This window comes from Telopea speciosissima, chromosome 8 (genome assembly GCF_018873765.1).
Source record: "Telopea speciosissima isolate NSW1024214 ecotype Mountain lineage chromosome 8, Tspe_v1, whole genome shotgun sequence".
NCBI lineage: Eukaryota > Viridiplantae > Streptophyta > Magnoliopsida > Proteales > Proteaceae > Telopea > Telopea speciosissima.
Genome location: NC_057923.1, coordinates 60,151,544 through 60,172,221, shown reverse-complemented (window position 1 = coordinate 60,172,221; position 20,678 = coordinate 60,151,544). Strand labels below are relative to the sequence as shown.

Here is a 20,678-nt window from a genome sequence, read left to right as displayed (position 1 = left end):
TATAATGTTCCAATCCGATGGTTTTCGGACAACGTCTGCAATTCTATCTGGTGTCTTGGCCCCCATTACATCCTTGCTAAACCAGGACATGAAAGATTCTAATCCAATGGATATCATCAAAAGTTCTACAATCTAGATTGACGGTTCTACGGGGTTTACTTCTGTGTATTTTATTTTTTTTTATATATTTTGGTAGAACTACTTCAGTGTATCAAGTTCCTATAAATTGTACATTTTGGAGATTTGGCTCATACCCTATAGACCATAGTAGTTTGTTTTCCATTTTCAGCGAAGCTTCAGGTGACCGTTGATGGAGAATTCCAATTCCAAAGATGCTTGACACAATCTCCATCTTCAGTCATTCGATAGAACAATATCGTCAGCAACAATGTCAGATATCGATCACTTGCTGTCGAAGAGCGCTCCAGATCGATACCTCAAGCGAGAAGTCCTTGGAGAGGGAACTTATGGAGTTGTCTACAAGGCAATTGATACTAAGGTGAGCAGTTCACTATTTCCGATCTGTGATGATAAACCTAGGGTTCACGAATCTTCTGTCTTGAGAACAATTCAAATTCGTTCTTACTTTTCCAGAGTTCCGTTTCTTCCTGCTTTTCTGAAGCAGAGATGATTGAATGAAACATTGATCTTATTTTCACTGTTGATACTGCAACATGAATCTTGACCTAGAATCTGTGCTTAATTGGAACAGACAGGACGGATTGTTGCGATTAAAAGAATTCGCTTGGGGAAATACAAGGAAGGTGTGAATTTTACTGCACTGAGGGAAATTAAACTGCTTAAAGAGCTCAATGATCCGAACATAATTGAACTCATAGACACTTTCACTCACAAGGGGAATTTGCATCTTGTATTTGCATTCATGGAAAGTGATCTGGAAGCTGTTGTTCGGGACAGAAATATTGTTCTTTCTCCTGCCGATACGAAGTCGTACCTGCAGATGACATTGAAGGGTCTGGCATATTGTCAGAAAAAATGGGTCTTGCACAGGTATCTACAATTTTGTTGTGCTTCTGAAACGGATCCGTTTAGATGTCCTCTACGTACTAGAATCTGTCTATGGATATTTATTGATCTTTGTTTACAGGGATATGAAACCAAATAACTTATTGATTGCGGCTGATGGTCAGCTTAAGCTAGCGGATTTTGGTTTAGCACGTATATTTGGGAGCCCAGATCGCAGATTCACTCACCAGGTATGCAGTTATTTCTAATTTCGTGGGTCTGTTCTTTAGAAATGGAGATATAGGAACTCAACTTTATCAACATCAGGAGATGGAAAGATAACTGCTATCAACAATGATAAAAGTGTGCTTAGTTCAAAAAAGAAAAGGCATAGAAGTGTATTAAAATCTTTGATTTGTCCATAGGCATTTCAATGTTATGAAACCAGCAACTAATTGATTGTGTTTTCCTTTATTTATAACTGCTGTATATCTCCACGATTACCTTTCCATTGATGGCCTTTAAAAAGTACTTAAGAGAGAGAGAGAGAGAGAATATGAATATGTTGTAAAGAAGAAAGGTAAAACAAGTAGCAAGAACGACTTCCTATTGGCTAAGTGATTATATTGGTGCATCTGATTTATCTTAATTCAGAAACCAACTGGTAATGGGATATTTTTCTTGCGTTGTTCTTCATAGTTAAGTAGATGGTTAAATCTTATTATCCTTGTAAAATCAAATCTGGTAACTTGTTTGACTAATTTTAGTTGTTCCATGACTTGTTTGGGTCTGCTATTAAATTTGAGAAGGTTTTTGCCCGATGGTATAGAGCACCTGAATTGCTATTTGGAGCTAAGCAATATGGATCAGGGGTTGATGTTTGGGCAACTGGATGTATATTTGCTGAACTTCTCCTCCGACGACCTTTTTTACAGGTGAAACTAGATTTTTCATTATCAATACTTCTTATGTTTGCTCAGCTAATTTCTGTGGGTTTTTGAAATTTTCCATCAATGGCCTGTTAAATAAAAATTTATCAAGGATTTATTTTAGTTTCATTCAATAAAGATTAAGTTGACTAGTGAACATATAGCCCAGTCTTATGGTTCTTGTTTTTTTGTATTCCATTGGCAAATAATTTCCTGAAGTCTTAATTTGTCAACAACTAAACTACATATGAAAACCAGCATTGTACAGACATTACCTCCCATGTGGATGACTGATGTAATGACCCTCTGGGTGCCATATGTATGGCTGTTCAATGATTGAAGATTGAATTAATATAAGCTTGTACAATTTTTTCGGATCTTTGGGAGTTCAAAGCTTCCCCCCACCCTGTGGCAGGAATGCAGGATAGAGTGTGAGTTGTCTAGTTTATGTTCGGTCAGGTTAGATGATTGCACCATAGAAATTACCTGCTATTATCTCCCAGATCCAACTTCCATGAACAATAGGAGTTCAACCCTCCACTGGAACTTGTAAGACTGTATTTAGATGTTGCTCTCACCTCCTGCAGTCAGTACATAAATTAACTGTTAAAATTAAATATTTTTTGAACTTAAATTAACTGTTATATTTAAATATTTTTTGAAGTAAAATCTAAAATGATTGAAGTTTCAACTCTAAGCATCATAGTCTTCAAGGTGTCGGTGCCTTGGTCACCTAGGTGAGCGCCTTGTTGGTGTCACCTTGCATCCAGGACCCCTCCAACACCTGGGGTCGCCTAGACTCCATGACAACTATGCTAACTATCCAACAAACCTTAGTTCCATGGCGAGGTCATTTCTAGCTGTAGGTTAGTATCTACATGTGTCCTTACCAGCTGCTCTAAATATGGCTGGGATCAAAGTCTCTATGAACTCCATGCGCCTTCATGTTATTTTCAGCTAACAACTAATTGAATTTAACAACTACAAGATTATTTGTCTATTATATCAACTCAGTTGCTTCTGTATACTGGTTTCCTTGTTCTGATATTTGGAATAACATTAATTGGTCTTGTTTTTATTATCATTTCTCTATGTATCTGAATTGCAGAAGTCATGTTTTTGTAACTTGGTTATTTTACAACTCATGGCAGCTTTACCTTTGGTTGGTTGGCAGGGTTCAAGTGATATTGACCAGTTAGGAAAGATCTTTGCAGCTTTTGGTACTCCAACACAGTCCCAGTGGCCTGACATGGTTTTTCTTCCTGATTACGTGGAATACCAAATTGTTCCTGCACCTCCACTGCGCTCATTGTTTCCGATGGCTAGTGATGATGCTTTAGATCTTCTGTCAAAGATGTTTACCTATGACCCAAAAGCAAGGATATCTGCACAAGCAGCACTGGAGCACAGGTATGGAAACTTCAATTGGTATGGTGGTAACTATTATTTTGTTTTTGTATCTCTCATGTCTGTCGTCTCATCTAGGTACTTTTCATCTGTTCCTGCTCCGACAAAACCTGCTTTGCTTCCAAGGCCTCCCCCCAAGGGGGATAGTCTCAATTCAAAGCCTTCTGATTTTGATATGGAAACTGGCCCTGTTGTGTTGTCGCCACCTAGAAAGTCGAGGAGAGTGATGCCACAAGGCCCACAACAAGAGGGTGCCGATGGGAATACGAGCAGGAGCTAAAAAATGCTTATAGCATTAGAGCTGGCATTTTCAGATTGAGAACACCTTGTATGATACTTAGCAGCTGGTAAAGTCTATCCACTTGTAATCACTTTTTTTATGTTGCATTTCATTGCAAAGTATGGTCATCCAACAAGTTGTGTAATCCAATTAAGGTTACCTCCTGGATAGCCTGGATAGGTAAGAGAATCACAAGGACTTTGTATTTCTTAGCCAGTTGCTCCATCTTATGTTCTCTCTGCCACTTGGAGTATTTAAGTTGCAATAGCACTTGAGCCTCTCAATGGTCCCTACTCGATGTGTTCGGACTGACAATATAGTTGCTATTTCAGAATCAATCAAATACAGTGGAGCCTCGCAAATTTGGTGCCCCATTTCTGACTTCTCCAATGTAGAACAATAATGGCAAGCTGGATAGTGGAGATTCCTGAATCGCTGAAGATTACTCAAAGTGGATGGTGAGAATCATTTTGGCAGGAAATTAGATATGTCAATTTTATTTTTTTTTGGAACTTACTTTTTTCCCCACGGGTTATAATGTACACTGAAGCAACCAGAACTGAATATCAACTATATGGAACATTTGTTTACATGAGTTATACCAGAAAACAAAATGAAAAATATCTTCTTGTTTTGGTAAATATCAAATGACTTGTTGCAGAATAACAGTCTAAGTCCAACACATCCCATACAACAAGGGTGGCTGACTTCCTGAGAGAGAGAGAGGCCCTTTGAGCAAGCTAGCTCAAAGGGCGACTACAATTAGGCAACTCTTCATGAGTGAGAGTCCCCGAGCCACGGTGCTACAATGACACCAGGCGAGTATGGGCAGAGTCATTCATGGATCAGAGGGTGTGACAAATATCACAGATCAAACTAGTTCAACAAAATGCAGGTATCAGAATGTGAATTTAAAGGTAACCTGATGAATCCAACTCCATCATGATGCTCCTTGTCCAAAGCTTCACTGCCTGATGAAGAACCAATAGGACCGTTGGTGTCTCTAAGAAGAGTGCATATCTCAGAATGCCAGAGCTGCTTGAATAAATTGAATGTTTGTTTCATTATAAAATTATGTAAAAACAGACACAAACTCATAAGTATCCTTTAAAAGATGTAACCATGTTATGCGAGAATGGTCATCTTACAATGACAAAATAAGAAAAACCTAATCCACTTTTAGTTTGATCAGAGCCTCAAAAGAAAAAACAGTACGGCGATGATTCCCAAGCTCACAAGCTTCACACTTTATTCAAAAGATGGATTTGCAATTAGAACCAATATATTGCAACTTGGAAAGAGATAAATGTCCTCGCCAATGAAGTGGAGAAGTACCATTAGAAGTAACAAATGCAATCGTAGATGAAGGAGCAACGTCACTTTAGTACCAAGTCATCCTTCTCATACCCTCCACCAATCATTATCTTCTTCTTGCGATCCTAAAATACACAAAGGATAAAAAGTAATATAGTAGTTAAGATTCTTTGTAAATTGATTAAAAGACAAAAGATTAACTAGCAATTGAGGATCATAAAGCACGAGAGATAATTATAGGGAAAAAGAAAGGAAAATGGCACCAAGACTAGAAACATGAGTAGAAGATCCATCTACAAAAATAACTTGTGATGGACAATTGATTTATAAAAAGAAGAAAACACATCCAATTTATCAGTCTTGTGTGAGGAAGCACCAGAATCATTTATCCAAAAAGTGGGGATGAGGAAACAAAACAGGCAGGTATACGTGAGTGCCAATATAGTAGTAGATGAGGAAACAAATGTCTAAAACTTATGGGCACATTTCATTAGTTGATTGACCAGGTCATCATGAGACACAGACGAAGATGAACTACCTCCAAACAAGGAAACCTGATTAGTGTCATAAGATGACCCCACTTCAGTACTCCATCAGCCACTGATGTGTTAGCAAACTGTTGTACCCACTGAGGCTTCCCATACTTCACCCGAACTTCTTTTTTATTGTTACCATTATATCTGCTCCGGCCACCGCCGGGGGGACAATCCGACCAACATACAAGTTATCTTTGAAAAAAATCTCCCACAAATAATGAACAATGTTCTAGGTGCTCATCATTAGTACGATTGTAAATCAAGATATCATCAAAATAAACAAACACTCACTTTTCAAGAAAGATAAGAAATAATTGATTCATCACCCTCGTGAAGGTGTTGGGAGCATTCGATAGCCTGAAAGGCATCATGAGCCATTCATAAAAGCCCTCGTTGCCCCCCTCTCTATTATTGATAGTCTCGATAGGCTAAGTAAGTACTTTTGGTTTTCGTGCCAGTAGCTTCCTGCATTAAGTTCAATTTTGATTCTATGAACACCTTTTGGGACAATAAGGATCTTGGTTGTTGCAGTTAGTACCTATTGTCTCTAACCACTCATAATATTAGGTATGTCTTTTCAAGGGGGCAGAGAGTTGTTTAAGAAAGAGGCATAACATCGCTCTTTAACAGTCATCTCGTTCATTTTTTTGTTTTCTACCAACCTAGGCATTTGACATAAATTTTCAATGTTAACCTAAAAATGAATTTTAGTAACCAAGGGAGGAATTCTTTTTTATTAAACAGTTTCGTGGTTTCGATTTAAACAGTTCATTTTGATTTTGGTAAATGGTTTTTATTTGTTTTTAACGCATTTATGTGCATCTAAGAGTGTTGAATAGTCTATTTCAATTAAACGGTCTGATTCAATTTAAAGAGTTTAATTAACCATTCTTAATTTTAAAACCATAATTGAATCATTTAATAAACGATTTCATGGTTTCGATTTAAAAGGTTCGATAAAATAACTTCGGTTTGATTTTGGCATCCAAGCTACTACCTACAGCCTACACTCCCCACAGGAACCATTTATTATTAAGTATTGCAAACAACGCAGCACGTAGGGATGTAAATGGATAACCGAAATCCGAATCCGCATTCGCATCCGTATTCGTTTAGGGGCATCCGTATTCATTTAGAGATATCCGGAAAATAATCCGAATACTTCGATTAAAATCCGTCCGAAAAAAAATTCGAATACTTAATAATAAAAAATTAAGTAAATAATGATTTCAAGGGTTTTTGAAGATTAAATAAGTTCTAGAATATGATGAAAAGAGAATCATGATCTAAGAGATATGGATTGAGAGTGAATTGTATCCGCTAGGGGGAGGAAGGTCCGGGTTACACAAGGCAGAGATGTAAACGGATGGTCGAAAATCCGAATCTGATCAGCATCCGAATCCGTTTAGAGGTATCCGTATTCGACTAGGGAATATCCGGCTCCGATCACATCCGATCCGTATCCGATCCGAATCCGATCCGTTTACATCCCTACCAGCACGTAGGCAGTACCTCTTTACTATTTCGTGACATCAAATAGTGAGCTACGAAACAAGTAGGGTTTATAGTGGCCGTTCACCGGTTCAGCCTCACTCTCTGTGAACCAACATTCGAGCGCTGAGCCATTGTTGCGTCGGCTGAAAAAAATGCTGGACATCAATATCTTTAGAGAAGACAAGGGCAACAATCCCGAACGGATCCGTGAATCTCAGCGTCGGCGATTCTCCAGCGTTGAGATCGTCGACGAGATCATTCACCTTGACAAGGAATGGCGACAACGTGAGTTTCGAATAACGATTTCGATCTCATCGCTTTCTCACACTTATATCTTCAAGTTCCTGTGTGATTTGGGTTATTGGATTTTATTGCTTTTTTTTGTTCAGGTCAATTTGAATTCGATAGTCTGCGGAAAGACTTCAACAAGATCAATAAAGCAGTTGCACGTCTTAAAATTGTGAGTTTGTTTAGCTCATCTATTTCATTTTGCATTTTTAGAATGGGGATTGTAGTTTTATAAGGTGTTGGTTCGATAGGCCGGTGAAGATGCGACTGAGATGATAAAGAGCACGGATGAGAACAAGCAGTTGACGGCAAAGAAAGAAGCTGAAGTTCAGGATGCCCGAACGGCTTTATATTCAAGGTTGGAGACGGTAGGGAACCTTGTACATGACTCGGTTCCTGTTAGTAATGATGAGGTATCATCTAGCCCTTAAATGCAGCTTATTGTTAATGTTTTTTTTTGTTCTTATGTCCCAATTATCATTCAGTTTAATTTATACATCAAGCCTTAAAGGGCAAGAACTTGTTATTGAACTTATTCCCAAGCCTCCCCCTCTTGTATGTGTAGGCCAATAATCAAGTAATTCGAACTTGGGGTGAGAAACGGGTGGAGCCGAAACTAAAAAATCATGTTGAACTTGTTGAGCTTCTTGGAATTGCAGATCTGAAGAAAGGTACATGGATTATGCTTTAAAGGTCATTGGGCGTACTTTTGTTATTGCTACAAAAGTAACAAAAGTAATCCTGAATGGTACTCTTTTTGAAATTTACAAAATAATCCTGCTTTCTTAGGAACTCGGTTTTTTTTTTTCAGTGGTATCTAAAATGGAATATTGTTGGATAAGAAAGGGTGCATGAATGATTCTAATTTCTGGTTAGATACCTGGTTTTGGTGTAAACCAGCAGTCAAACCATGGACCAGACACCTACACCTGTTTGAAAAATGATCTGGCTTTTAAACAATGCAGTTCTCTAGATTGACAAACTAAAACCTGATTGAGAAATCCTTCCCTGTCTAATTTAGAAAGAAATGGAACCCATTCTTCATTTGTTACGAAAATATGGCAGTCATGCAGGGTAAAATGTTAGCCCATGAGTGCCTGGGAATGATGGAAGATATACTGGGATCAAATTGTTTTACCAAGCCCCCTTCCCCATAAAAAATGGAAGTGTCTGGACCATGTTTTTTCCTATCTTCGACCCCCAGTTTGATAGACCAGAAACACTTAATTCTCGGGAAATTGCAAAAATATGCCAAAGAATAAAAGGAACTTGATGTAGGAAATTGCTTGGGGCTACTAATTGTTGATTTGAATTGGCGTCATCTCTAAGAAGTGAAGCTGCATTGCTTGGATGTTGGAGTACCTTCCTTTCTCCTTCCTACTCTGTTTTGGAATCTTCTCAGTGCCATCATACATGTCAGGAGGAGTTTAGCATCCACAACTAATTCTATTGAATTTACAAAAGAAATTTGAGCATGATGGCTCGGTTTTTTTATCACACTCTTGGGAGGGGGTGTGGAAGCTTTCTGAGTTTGTCCTGATGGATGTCTGCTATGTGTAGTGGCTAGTTGATTGCATGGATAATTGGAGATTATCAGCAAAGTGGGAAATGGTGTAGCGTTCTCTTGATCAAAGGTAGCTAATTGGAGACCTCATTTAGTGTGGAATGCAAGAGGTTCATAATAATCAAGTTTTGACCTAGGACTATAGGAAACATTTGGTTGTCATCATGGAAGCTGGAATGGTTTTGGGTGTTTGAACATCATGGGTGATGCTGCTTAGGGATTTCCTGCCAAGAATAAATACCTGGTTTTCTTTTCAGTTCTCCAAGCTGCTGATATATTTGTTTCCTTTGGAAATTACAAGAGAAGTCTTGAACTAGCTGCTGCTGTTGAACTTGGATGGACTTCTCCTACCACTGTGTCCCTGTTTATTATTATTTAGAAATTCTTTTTTAGAATTTACTTTTACATAAACATGCCCCAGATATTATTTGCTCAAAACAGATGTGTGTAGAAATTTTCTTAATCAGGATGTGTTTATATGCATAAAGGAGTTTCTACATTGCTTCTTACTGGAAGAAATATGGGTTTTGGAGTGTTCTTTGTAGTGATTGTGTTGTCATGTTGATTCTCTAATGCATTATAGTGAACAACAACTGATAACTTCAACTATGAAGAGTTCACTGCCAGCTGAGTTAACAGGCAGCTTCCACTTCTGTCATCCTTGTAGTCAAATATGTACTGTTGTTTATAAATCATAATCAATACATGATTTGAAAACATTTAGGCTTAGACTTTCACCCCCCCCCCCCCCCAAAAAAAAAAGAAAAAAGAAAAAGATTATCAGTTTCCTCCTCCAGAATATAAAATCCTTTTACTGGATAGCAATCTATAATTAAGCTGGAGGTTAAGACTCATTCTGGACCATGATTGATGGACTTCCTTAGTTTTATTATCAAACTGAGTGTTGACCAGGTTGGGGGATCAAAAAGAAAAGGATTACTTAAGTAGCTGCAGTCATGTATCTTATCATCAGTATGTGCTTTATTTGATTGAGTGCAATTATGAAATATTTTGGATTTATATAGGTGCTGATGTTGCTGGGGGGAGAGGTTTCTATTTGAAAGGAGATGGTGTACTTCTTAATCAGGCGTTGATAAACTTTGGACTTGAATTCTTGAGAAAGCGGACTTACACTCCCCTGCAGACTCCATTTTTTATGAAAAAAGATGTTATGGCAAAATGTGCTCAGCTAGCCCAGTTTGATGAAGAACTGTACAAGGTAACAATATTTTAAGTAGGTTGTCATACTTTGATTCATGACCATCGATTTCTCATTCTTACTGAGTTGGAACTTGGAAAGCAAAACAATCCTGGTCCTTCCCACTAGTCAGCTTTATGCGATGTGGGCCAGGATCAACCGTTCCATATAACCTGAATAATGCAGAGCTAACCTCAAACCGGTGTATGCTAGTGTGAGATCTGCTTGTGACAGGATCGCAGGTATAAGGATAAAATCAGATTGAAAGAAAACCAGATGACTTGATAAATTGAAACTGATATACTGTGAGTAAGAAATGATAGAAAAAAAGGATACGATCAAGAATTATTACCTGATCTGCAGGGATAGACCTCCACCAATTCCCCAACCTGGTAATTTGGAATCACTACCAAGGGATCCTGGAATCACCACTAGGGAGTCTACTGAATCACCACAGAATCAAAGGCAACAAGATTTGTGTACCAGGTTTTATCCCTTTACAAACTTATATAGAAGATCAAAAACAGACTTAAACCCAAAAAAGAAAAAAGCCTAAACCAATCCTGAACTGATAAGGTAACTTAGACTAACTAGGAAACTGAAATAAGGCTGGACTCTTCGAGACCTATTCCAACCTAACTAAAACACTTAATAACAAATGAAATAAAAAAAATCCCACTCTAACGGACTAACTAATAGTGTAAATCCTGTGCTCCTACCTTCTACCCATATTTTAGATCCATTAAAGTGGCCCATTACAATGGAAATCCATTGGACCAAAGGCCCAACATGTATTGTACCCAACCCATGGCTTTTACCAAACCAATCCATCCCAACCCGTCTTATTGGGAATAATGTGGGCATCTCTAAATACTCAAAGTTTCATATCCGAGGCGAGTTTTCAAGAAACTGCTCGAGTTTTAGCGAAGGCTTCTCTATGGGGTCGTATTGAGACTCCATTGATACAAAGCCAGTTCCAATAGACTTATTGAATGTTCCCATTGGTGTGCATCCAGCAGGAATTGAACTTACAAACTTGCCAATTATGAGTTGGGAACTTTAACCATTCAGCCTAACTCCATTTCTCTGATTTATCTGCATCACTGAACATAACAGCCTTATAAATTTTGTTTTAGTTAGTACTGATATTTTCATCCTCAAGGGCATAGTGATGCAGATCCAAGCACTAGGAAGAAGAAGCCGAAGCCATGACTTGGCTGTTCTTTATTTTCGTTGGAGCCTTATTTTTCCATACTTAGTTTTTTAGTGTTTTAGGGGTAAAACAGTCTTTTTATTTACTTAAGTGTTGCTTAGTTATTCCCTCCACGATTTTAGAGGGATAGGTTATTTTATTTGTTTGTTTTGTTTGTTTAAACTTGTACTCCTATTTAGAGTACAAGTTTGCTGATTGTAATTAGGAATTAGATTAGGCATCACTAGTCCTAATCTGACTAGGACTGTATCTAGGATTTAGAACTAGGATTCCTAGTTCAAATCTGAATATTTTGTTAGGCTTTTGGCCCCCCCTTTCTTATTATAAATAGAGTAATCGTGGGCAGGCTCCCCCACTAAATTTTGCATAAAAAAAAAAACTCTTGTTTCAACCTGAAACTGCTGCCTGCGTGCTGCTGCCTCTGCTCCTCTGCGAGCTTACATCCTTGTGGACTCAAGGTGGTGAAGGGTGGGTGGACTCCTGCGACTCCTTGCACTGTGAAGGTCAGGAGGCTCTATCAATCTTCAAGCTGCTGCCTTATCTCTGCATTACAGTAAGTGAACCTGCTGCCCTTTGTTTTCCTTTATACAGACCTGATCTGTTTCCCTTCTCCCATCACTTTTGACCTCCATTAAACCTGCAACTTAATTCTGCCCCCTACAGCAGAATTTGAAAACCCATGCAAACCCTAACTTCTTTACATCATTAGGATCCCCTAAACCTGCATATTAAAACCCTATAAGCCCCTTTCCTAAAATCTGCCCCTAAACCCTAGATCTCACAAACAGTCCATTTTCATAAGGCATCCTACCTGAAACCCTAGATTTCCAACCTCAACCAAATTCGATCCAATCTATACCATTAGACTCATAAAACCCTGCACTTCAATATCAAATAAACCCTAGTTCGAAACCCTAACCCTAGTTTTTGACCTAATTACCTAAATCTGTCCATTCGGCCAGCCCTATTACATAACTTTGTTTCCCCTGGTTCCTAGTGGGCTTTGTCCTACCTAGGCTACATCACATAGTACTAGTTCCTTTTAGTTATTCTCTTTCTTGGGGCTATTTTAGAACCATAAGATCATGAAATTTTTAGTTACACAATATCTTTGTTAACGTTGAATCATTGACTAATTATGTTGTGGTTGGTATTACTATTATTTTGTAGACAACTTGAATCCTGTGATCCCATGGATTAGGAATGAGTACCTTACCTTGCATTGTTGGAATTTTTGGACTTTCACCTCTTGTGCTAGGGTTAACCCTACTACAGCACTTACTGATCAGCTGATTGGGAATTGCATGATCTAAAAGGTCTTTAAAAGTCTAAACTATTAAGTGCTAATACAGAAGTGAAGGTGATATGTTCTAGGGTAGAAATGACAGGGTTAATAGAACACAAGCCAAAAGACAGAAACATAATGATCCAATGACAGAACACAATATAGCAGACTAGGAAAAGTCATATAAAACATAATCCAATGGTCGGATAGAGCTGAAATTTGGATCAGATAATCATTTTTATTAAGGTGATCATCTCAAAGACATCGTCTTTGGGCATATGCCCACACTTTTTGATGCAGTAGAATCGGTTGTTAGGGATATTTTAGTTTGAATAGGGGTATATTTGTCTTTTATTGAATGAAGGGCCTAGATCTCGTAGCAAAACATGGTATTTTTGTTGGAGGAACGTTGGTACATAACTTAGAGTTGTTTGCTGACACACGCTACTATTACTCTGGTTGCTGCTGATCTCAATGCCCTTACGGGGTAGTGGGGTCCGATGGAGGAAACTAACAAAAACTGACATAACTTCCTATCGGCTAGGACTGATGAACATCAAATTATAAACACCAAAAGTACTTACATGGAGGAACAATATACTATAAAGGGGGGGGGGGGGAGAGTCAATCCAAGGGCTGGATTACCCAAAATAGGAAGTTGACTCCTACAGCCAAAATATAAAGTAACAGAAACAGTACCAAAAACCCTGCAATAACAATGGATGTCAGTGAGCAATTGATGGACAGAACAACAGGGGATAACAGGTACAAGATCAGAACACAATCTGATTTCCTGGACTGATAACAGAGCCAACAGATGAGAAAGGGAACTGATCTGCTGAACTGTGGGTGTAATCAGTGAGGGCACCTACAGTAATGGATAGAACAATACAGAAGTGATAACAGGCCATTAAAACCAAGAAACAAGAGTGAAACTCAAGGACGCAACCACGGTTTACCTCGCTGGAGACTGGTTGACAGAAATATGTAATGGAAGAAAGGAGTAAGAGAAAGAAGAAAGTTAAGAAGAGAGATATGATCCGGCTTCACTACCAGGACCTGTGGGAGGCTTCATCACCACCCAACCTAGGCTTCACCACCTAGGGTTGCTCTTGTTTCACCACAAGGGCTGCTGCTCCATTGAAGGAAACTTTTTTCAATACTCAAAAACCGTGGGCTCTTGTACCATTCCTCTTTATTTATAATGATCAATAAAAATTACAAAAATAGAAGCTTCCTCTTGCGTTGGGAGTATCTTGGTTGCGAAGCAAAACTAAAAAAAAAGAAGAAACTATTACATGGGAAATATTTGGAAATAGCAATTACATGAAAATAGAAACTCCTAATTAGCTTAACTTACTGACTAAATAGCTAATACATGGCAATGGAAACTAAATGAATTGAAACTTTAAAAGATTTGGCAGCTTCTCTTCTATCCTATGCCATCTGTCCTCATGGGGTTCACAAATCTGTCAGAAGACCTTAACTGCTGCTGGTTGATGGCTACATGGACAGAACTTGGGCTTAAGTTATAACTTGATAGATGGGCCTGATATGGGCCTAAGTGATTAAACATGCATGTTTCTTAGATATGCACCGCACATTAGGTGTTAGTAATTAGTCATGATAGGGGGAGTGTCCCTATCGTGCTATAGGTTGGCTTAGTTAGTAGTTATTTGAGTTTAATTCTTAGTTTTGTTCTTCTTGTAATTAGACATCGGCTCTTAGTAGGATTCCTACTAAGAGTTTAATTGGTTTTGGTATTATAAATAAACAGGGACAGACCACGATAGACACAAGCTGAGTTTATCGTGGTTCAGCACATCCTCTCTCTTTTCTACTTTGCAGGTACTGGTTTCAGATCCAGTTTCATTACAACGCAGGCCCAAACAAGCTGAAATAAAAGAACTTAAGGACCTATGGTGTGGCTGTTTAAAACCATTGATTGTGGGCCTGATTTTAGGCAAGCCGTGGGGCTAGTTGGGCTGGCCCTTTCTCTATTGAAGCTGGCCTTGCACTACATCAGAAAGCATATTATACTAACTAAACAGAGTATCCATGCAAATGTTGAATTCTTTGACACCACATGCATTCTGAAATTTGAACTGTCTGAGTGGTGAAAAGGTCAAAGGGGCACAACCAAAACCAACTTCATATGCTGTCTTGAGTCTAAGCAAATCATCAGCTTCAAGTATCCCATTCCTTGACAGTATTGGAGTGTTTTTTGTGGTCTTAATACTTATTCTGGCCAATTTGGCATGCTAAGTTTGATTGAGATATAGAATCAACTGTCATGGAAGAATCTCTCGTCTTTTTTATTTAAAAAAGGGTTCTTACTACATGGGCCTCGAATTGTTCAAGAGTTTCTACTTGCAACTAATTTAGTTCATGTTCCACAGGTGACTGGTGAGGGAGATGATAAGTACCTGATTGCTACAGCTGAACAGCCACTCTGTGCTTATCATCTGGATGATTGGATTCATCCTTCCCAACTACCCATAAGGTAGTAGCTGTTGTGGTGTCTACTATTGTTTCATTGATGAGTAAGAGATGGTGATTTATAATAAAATATTGGATATTTTTCCAGATATGCTGGATATTCGACTTGTTTCCGCAAAGAAGCTGGTTCACATGGTCGAGATACCCTTGGTATTTTCCGAGTCCATCAATTTGAAAAGGTGGAGCAGTTTTGCATGACCAGCCCAAATGGCAATGAGTCATGGGACATGCATGAAGAAATGATCAAGAACTCAGAGGACTTCTACAAGGAGGTACGGGAATCTTGGAAACTCACAGAAAGACTGTTTTATTATCTGCTAGTTCTTATTTTTTTGTTTTTCATTGAGATTTTCCTGAATTCCTGAGCTATCCTCTTTCCTCTTAGTGTCATCTTTCATTTTCCATTTCATACCTTTCTTACCCCATTCCTTTTTAAGTTTCCCTTTGTGAGGACCTCAGTTTTCTTTACTTTGTTTTTGAAAGGATCCATGCAGCCGACCCCATTTAGTTGGGATAAGGCTGTGTTGTTGTTGTTGTTGTTCCATTTCTCTGTTGAAATGGCTGCCAGGCTTAGACTTATTTTCTGTTGAATTTCCTGATGTTAATCATTCTCTATTACAGTTAAATATTCCCTATCAACTTGTGTCTATTGTTTCTGGAGCCTTAAATGATGCTGCTGCAAAAAAATATGATTTGGAAGGATGGTATCCTGCATCCCAGACATACAGAGAGCTGGTGTCCTGTTCAAACTGTACAGACTACCAGTCCAGGAAATTAGAGATTCGATTTGGGCAAAAGAAGGTATTTTCTCTCTCCATGTTTTCATTATTACATGCTAGACTGGCAGTCTAGAAGTATAGACTGCTGGATCTAATAAGAAACTTTAAAAACGAATTTTATAACATGGCAAACTCATGCACTACATCAGTAAGAGGAAGTTATTGCCTGTGATTGAGTGTTCACGATTATAATTGATTTTTTTGACAGAGTACCGAACAGGTAAAGCAATATGTTCACCTGTTGAACTCAACACTCACAGCAACCGAGAGGACCATTTGTTGCATTCTTGAGAATTATCAGAAGGAAGATGGTGTTAATATTCCAGAAGCCTTGCAGCCCTTCATGGGTGGCAGGAAGGAAATTCTTTTCCAAACTAGTCCCACTCCAGAACCTAAAGGGAAGAAATCGAAAGCCTAACACCCCATCTCTCTCTCTCTCACACACTCCAATGTCTGTGGGGAGGGGGGAGATTAAAAAACAAGATAACATTTTAGGTTAAACTCAAGGTGCTAATTTTTGCTCGCCTCCTTTTTCCCCTGGGGACGATGATGTTAAATTTGCAAATAGACAGTTGATGCTGAAACTCCGAAATGGAAACAGAATGCCAATCTAAATTATTTGTGTGTTAATTGGTGGATGATTTAGAAAGGTTGTCTTGTATCCCCACACTGAAGTTTGAAAGGGCTATTAATTGATCTTACCATCTGGTCACATTGGCAGATTGTCGTGAATTTATAACTTTGTCAATGTGTTTGATCTTGCACTTTTTCTTGGGAACCTATGACTTTTGCATGTCATTTTTTATTTCTTTGTACTCATTTTTTTCCTCCTCTCGTGGTTGTTCGTGTGAGCCATTCAATGAGACATTTTTTCTTTCTGTGAGACTACCCAGATGGTGGTAGTGGGAGGCTAGCTAAACTCTTTAAGTAGGCTTAGTTTGATTCTTTCCAGTGATTTTTCACCTGGGTACAGACGGAGCCTAATGGACTAACAGAAAGTGAAACATCTGGCTCACACAAGATGGAGTGCCCATGGCAAGAGGAGAATCAGCCTTGCCTTTGCCAGCAATGTAATTCCTGCCCTTGACAGATCTCTGGAATAGTGAAACAAAGCTGACAGCCCTGCAACAAGCTCTTGAAATTGATTCAGTCTTCAAACCTGGAAGAGGACTTGTCTATCATTATTCTGCCTCTCAATAGAAGAATTAATATGAGTCTCAGCTTGCACATTCAACACCGCCTTTGCCGGAGCACTTGTGTTTTTAGTTGCACCTCCATGAATCTTCTTCTTCCTACACTGATCAAGACCATGCCCAAGCTTCGAACAACCCTCACAAAATAAAGGTAATCTCTCAAATTTCACCTTCTGAAAAAAGCTAGAGGAGCCGCACACTATCCAAATCTGATCAGGCAACGAAGCTCGTAGATAAATTTCAACACAGGCCCTTGCCGTGACCGTGCGAGTGCAGCAGGTGGTGGCACTATCCACCTTTAAGACCTTTCTCATCGTGCCTGCAATTGATATGGAGAAGTTACCTTGATAGAGATTGACCGGGAGGCTTGGGAAGGAGATCCACACAGGAACAACCGGGGACTTTGCACCAGATTTGAAATCCCTTGTCCATTTAAAAAATCTGAACAAAAAAACCTTTAATGAAGACCTGCTCCTTTAACCAGACCTTAATGAAATCAGTTTTATCTAGAAAACGAAGCAGCAGATGCCTATGATCAAGGGTTGAAACAAGCACATCTGCTTGATGGTGAAAGCTCTTCTGCAAGAAAGCCTTAACTACAAAAAGCGACGGATGCCCGTAGGCGCATTTAGCAATCAACGTGAATTGGAAAGGGATTTCCGAGAGAGAAATCTCTTCATTCGTGAAGAAAATCGCAGGAGCTCCAAGATGAAACAAGGGGCTCTTGATAGGGACCGATGCTGGCTAAAAAGCCACTGAGCGAGAGACCACACTTGCAAAAGAGGGATTCTCACCTGAACCTGATCTAGCCTCACTACCGGCAATTGTGGAGGAGGCAAAAATAAGATCTGATGGCCGCCCCTCCCTGGCCGTGGGAGGTTCCGCCATGGCTACGACCCCCGAAGTGGCTACCTTCAAAAGATATCGCAAACCAGAATACCTCTGTCAGGCTTCACCATTATCATGACCAGAAAGCTTCCTTGAACGCCAAGGTCCCAAAATACTGATTAAAGCCCACGTCATCATTTCACGTTTACTTGTTAACAGACTGTTAGTTGTGCATGGTTTTAAAAGTTCAGGGGGTATACACGTTCATTTTTTAAAACCTCGGGTCGATGTGCACTCAAGGAACAATACAGGGGTTGTACATCATCTTTGAAAATTGCCCAAAAATAAATGATAAAAACAGGCCTAAAAACCGTCAATACTTGGGGCCTTAAAAATGCCAATTCTGAACGTCATGTTTCTGATCTCCATCTCTGAAGTACAACAAATAAAAAAAGTTTCATCGACTCCAAAACAATAGACGTGAGTCATGTGACAGAGGACGGATCTAAATGATTGGAAGTAGTATACACTCTAATCGCAGTTAACCTTATTCCCATATGCATCAATAATGTCGTCTTTCTAATTTAGTAGGGTGCTAAACGTTCCGGTTTCGATTTAAACCGTTTTAATTAAATGGTCTCAATTTTGAAGCTATAATCAAACCGTTTATTAAACAGTTTCATGGTTTCAATTTAAATGGTTCGATTCGATTTCAGTAAACGGTTTGTATTTGATTTTAGTTATTAAACAGTCTATTTCAGTTAAACGATTTAATTCGTTTAAATCGTTTATTTAAACAGTCTCAATTTTGAAACCATAACTGAACCATTTATTAAACGGTTCAATTTAATTTTGATAAACAATTCCTGTTTGATTTTGACACCCTCACATTTTGGTAGTGTTATTTTCATGATAGTGCAATTTTTCTCAAATTCAATTTTTTTTGAATGTTTTCATATGCACGTTACGGAAAGAGCGCATGTATGTATGTATGTATCTGTAAAATTACATTATACTATTGGGTCGGGTCATCCTCCCTCACGAGGACGTCTCCAACAAGGAGACATCAACCGCTTTGCGTGAAGTAAACCAACTCTCACTCTTACCTCTCTTCTTCTCGTTCCTTCATTCTATCTATATAAAGCCATAAAGGGATATAATATAAAGGGTAGAGAGAGAGAGAGAGAGAGAGAGAGAGAGAGAGAGAGAGAGAGGTAACAAGTGAAGCCACTGACAAAGAGAAAGAAAGAAAAAGAAGCGATGGCGAGGGATAGCTGCCTTGCTCGTGTCACAACAGGCGTTGCAGTGGGCGGTGCTGCTGGTGGCGCTGTCGGTGCTATTTATGGAACTTATGAGGCTATTATGTATAAGGTACCTGGACTTCTGAAAATTAGGTACATTGGGCAAACAACATTTGGCAGTGCAGCCGTTTTTGGTCTTTTCTTGGGAGCTGGGAGTTTGATACATTGCGGAAAGTCTAACTGAGAGATCCTTTAATTTGTGCCAAGAAGAGAATGATATTGTCGTCTTTGTGGAGAATGATAGCCTTTCACACAGATTTATAGCAGAGACCCTATACTGGAGCATGGTTTTTTTTTAATCATGGAATATTATAATCTTTATTTACGATGAATTTTTTTACCATTCTCTATAATTTTCTCAGAATCCTGAAGTTTGTATTTAGTTGGATTCTTACCCGTCATGTGTCATGTGTGTGGCTTCTTTGAATGTTTTAAATTCAATACTTTGAACATCAAAAAAAAAAAAAAAAAAGTGGGAGAGGGAGAGAGAGAGAGAGAAAGAGAATGGATGCCCTAGGCCCTAGCCACGAGTTGTGCAATACCTCTTTTCTCTCTTAGGCCCCGTTTGTTTGCCGGATAAAAAGAGGTAGGAGACTTGTGAGGGTGGGATCCATATGTTATGGATTTGGTTGACAAGGAACGGAAATAGTAGAACATGCATTTTGTAGTGGAGTGGGATTTAGTGGGAGAGCGAACATGAACATGAGGTGGGATTTCATGGGAAAGAAAGGAATTAGGAAGAGAAGAGAGATAGACTCAAAAGTAACTTTTCCATGAATATTGTCAAATTCTTATCAATTTTGGTAGGACTTTGAAAGTGAATGGGATGGAAAAAAGAAGAGTGTCACCCACTAGACACGAATAAATGCATTTAATAAATTTGTCTAAAAGTTTTCCATCCTATGTATCCAAACACACACATCCTTGGTATTTTGTGGGGAAATAATAAACTTTTCTCACCCCTTTTTGCCTATCCCACTTCTATTTGACAAACAAACGGGCCATTAATGTTCCATGGGTGAGTAGATAGATGTGAGAATGTGTGGTTTTCTCTGATCTTGGTGCGGCGAGTGCAAGATCCAACAGTCTACTAAGATCCATTATTTTTTTTTTGAAAAGTTATAACATACACTGAAAAATGGAAGTGTTTGATGACAATTGATAGAAACATGATGTTCTCTGGGTATGGAAGATTTTTCCAGAAAATTTGAAAACAACTCTTTTTTTTTGGGTAGAAATTTGAAAGCAACTTACCATTATCTTATTCTCAAGAGTTGTCATTATCTTCACACTTTTTTTAGTGAACATATGAAACAATAGAATTTGATCAATTTGACCCTCATTAAAAGATTAAGTGTTATACTAAAAGGGCAAAAAAAAATAAGGATGCAACTTTTTCACCAATTTTGATTACAAGATTCTTCCTTCTCAATGAAACCTAATTCTTTTTCTATCAAAAGGTTCATTATTTCATTGAAAATCTGTCAAAAAGAAATACTAAATATTGCACCAACTTTTCTGAAAAAATTATTGTACTAACTATTCATAGAAAGTGATGTAATATTGCCTCTTTCCTCTTACTATCGTTCTATCTTTCATCTTTT

At 38.6% G+C, this 20,678-nt stretch overlaps 3 protein-coding genes across 4 annotated transcripts; all 3 read left to right on the top strand.

Moving 5' to 3' along the window:
• The first annotated feature begins 273 nt into the window (after positions 1-273).
• Positions 274-4,236, top strand: LOC122671960 (cyclin-dependent kinase D-1-like). 2 transcript variants are annotated; one of them, XR_006334421.1, is made up of 7 exons: positions 274-499; positions 713-1,011; positions 1,109-1,217; positions 1,776-1,901; positions 3,070-3,305; positions 3,381-3,649; positions 3,915-4,236. XR_006334421.1 is itself a non-coding variant. In XM_043869454.1 (6 exons), the coding sequence occupies exons 1-6, from the start codon at positions 389-391 to the stop codon at positions 3,580-3,582; spliced, it is 1,083 nt and encodes a 360-aa protein (XP_043725389.1). In that variant the 5' UTR covers positions 274-388; the 3' UTR covers positions 3,583-4,236. The 2 variants fall into 2 exon arrangements, 1 of the variants encoding a protein (XP_043725389.1); XM_043869454.1 differs by having other exon boundaries at positions 3,381-4,236.
• A 2,746-nt stretch (positions 4,237-6,982) lies between these two features.
• On the top strand, positions 6,983-16,472 carry LOC122671959 (serine--tRNA ligase-like). The gene is made up of 9 exons (XM_043869453.1): positions 6,983-7,211; positions 7,316-7,386; positions 7,466-7,627; positions 7,780-7,885; positions 9,804-9,997; positions 14,874-14,977; positions 15,062-15,245; positions 15,595-15,774; positions 15,961-16,472. The coding sequence occupies exons 1-9, from the start codon at positions 7,079-7,081 to the stop codon at positions 16,168-16,170; spliced, it is 1,344 nt and encodes a 447-aa protein (XP_043725388.1). The 5' UTR covers positions 6,983-7,078; the 3' UTR covers positions 16,171-16,472.
• A 2,522-nt stretch (positions 16,473-18,994) lies between these two features.
• LOC122671962 (reactive oxygen species modulator 1-like) lies at positions 18,995-19,262 on the top strand. The gene has a single exon (XM_043869456.1). The coding sequence runs from the start codon at positions 19,034-19,036 to the stop codon at positions 19,256-19,258; it is 225 nt and encodes a 74-aa protein (XP_043725391.1). The 5' UTR covers positions 18,995-19,033; the 3' UTR covers positions 19,259-19,262.
• Positions 19,263-20,678: the final 1,416 nt, after the last annotated feature.